The sequence below is a fragment of the Mesoplodon densirostris genome, chromosome 6 (assembly GCF_025265405.1).
Source record: "Mesoplodon densirostris isolate mMesDen1 chromosome 6, mMesDen1 primary haplotype, whole genome shotgun sequence".
In the NCBI taxonomy this organism is placed as follows: Eukaryota; Metazoa; Chordata; class Mammalia; order Artiodactyla; family Ziphiidae; genus Mesoplodon; species Mesoplodon densirostris.
Window position 1 is genome coordinate 615969 of NC_082666.1, and position 1494 is coordinate 617462.

The 1494-nt window shown below is 60.3% G+C and overlaps 1 protein-coding gene across 1 annotated transcript; it reads right to left on the bottom strand.

Moving 5' to 3' along the window:
- Window positions 1–566: 566 nt before the first annotated feature.
- MRPL41 (mitochondrial ribosomal protein L41) lies at window positions 567–1224 on the bottom strand. The gene has a single exon (XM_060101825.1). The coding sequence runs from the start codon at window positions 1103–1105 to the stop codon at window positions 698–700; it is 408 nt and encodes a 135-aa protein (XP_059957808.1). The 5' UTR covers window positions 1106–1224; the 3' UTR covers window positions 567–697.
- Window positions 1225–1494: the final 270 nt, after the last annotated feature.

Sequence of the window (1494 nt, forward strand, 5' to 3'; positions counted from 1 at the left end):
ACCTCTATCCTTTGCTTTCTTATTTTCTGATGGTACAACACTGTGTGCCAGTACAGGTCAGAACGTGTTAATGTTGAACCCTCCTCCAGAGTTTATTTTAGGATATTTCACTTAAGGGTCAGTTAAATATGAAACAGAATTAGAATCTGAGGGATTATGCACCGAAACAGGAAAACACAAGGAGGAAGGAGACTATAGATTACTAGGGAAATACGATTTTGGCATCAACTTCCTGTGTGGTCTTATCTTTAGGTTTACCCCCAAGGGGGGCTGTCTCACCTGACTCCCCAAAATAAGCTGCTTTGGAACCCATAAATATTCTCATTGGTGGTTCCTCGGGGTGAATTTTGGGGGATGAATTAACCAGTGCTGTCATGCGGCTGGATCTGCCTTGTGAATTCTCTTTCTCCTGCAAGCTAAGCCACGTGTTCTTGCCTACTTCCCAGAACCTGTTGGCTGGGGTTCTGGTTTGGCTGGAACCTCAGAACTTCGCCTCGGTCACTACGCCCTAGCCTGTTACGTGGCACACTTTCCTTTTCAAAATGACCAGTTGCGCCGAACAACACTAGGGTAGCCAAGGTCTTTAATAGAAGCGAAACGAGGGCAACGCCTCCCCACCCGCCACCCGGGAACTAGGCTCGGCGAGGATAGGTCGAAGTCCTCAGTCGCAGGCACACCTGGCCGCCGCCGCCTGCTCCTAGCGCGGGAAGTTCTTGGGGTACAGCTGGAAGAGCTTGCCTTCCTGCGTGGGCTCAAAGCCGTACTTCTCCAGGCGCTCAGGGTCGAAAGTCCCGGCCTTGAAGTCCTTCTCGATAGCAGGTGCCGCTGTCTCCAGAAAGAGCTGCTTGGCCGTCAGGGGAGCGTCTGTGCCCTCCGGGGCGCGGTAGTTCACGTACGGCTTGAGCTTGAAGCCGGCCAGATCGGGGACTACCAGCTCCGGGACCATTTCCTTGACCTGCACGAACTTGCCGTCGCGGCCGTGGAAGCCGATGCCCTTGGCGCCGCGGCTCTTGTAGAAGGTGCGCGGGCCCCGCTTGCTGGTCCACTTGCTCATTCGGTCGGCGCCCCGCACCAGGGCGCGAGCCGCCCCGCTCAGGAGGCCCATGCCGGGGCCCCAACGACGTGAACACTCTCCGACTCCGGCGCACAGCCACGCGACCCCCGGCACCGCAGCGCTCCGCTTCCGGCGCCCACTGCAACTTCCGACACCCCCTGGCCCCCGCGCCAGAGCAAGAGCAGCTCCGATTGGCTGCGACGCGTCCAATGCGCAGCCTTGGCCCTGCGGGGGGGGCGGGACCTGTGGGGGCCTGGCCAATGCTCGGGGAGATCCCGCGTCCGGGCGGGGCGTCAGGAGCGCTGCCGTGGGGGGCGGAGCTTCGAGGCGCAGTGCCGGACGCCGTGAGTGCGGACGTTAGGGGCGGGGCTTCTGGAGGAGGGACGGGAGTGCCGGGTGTCGGGGGCGGGGCGTCAGGGTGGAGTGACGGGAGCGCGGGC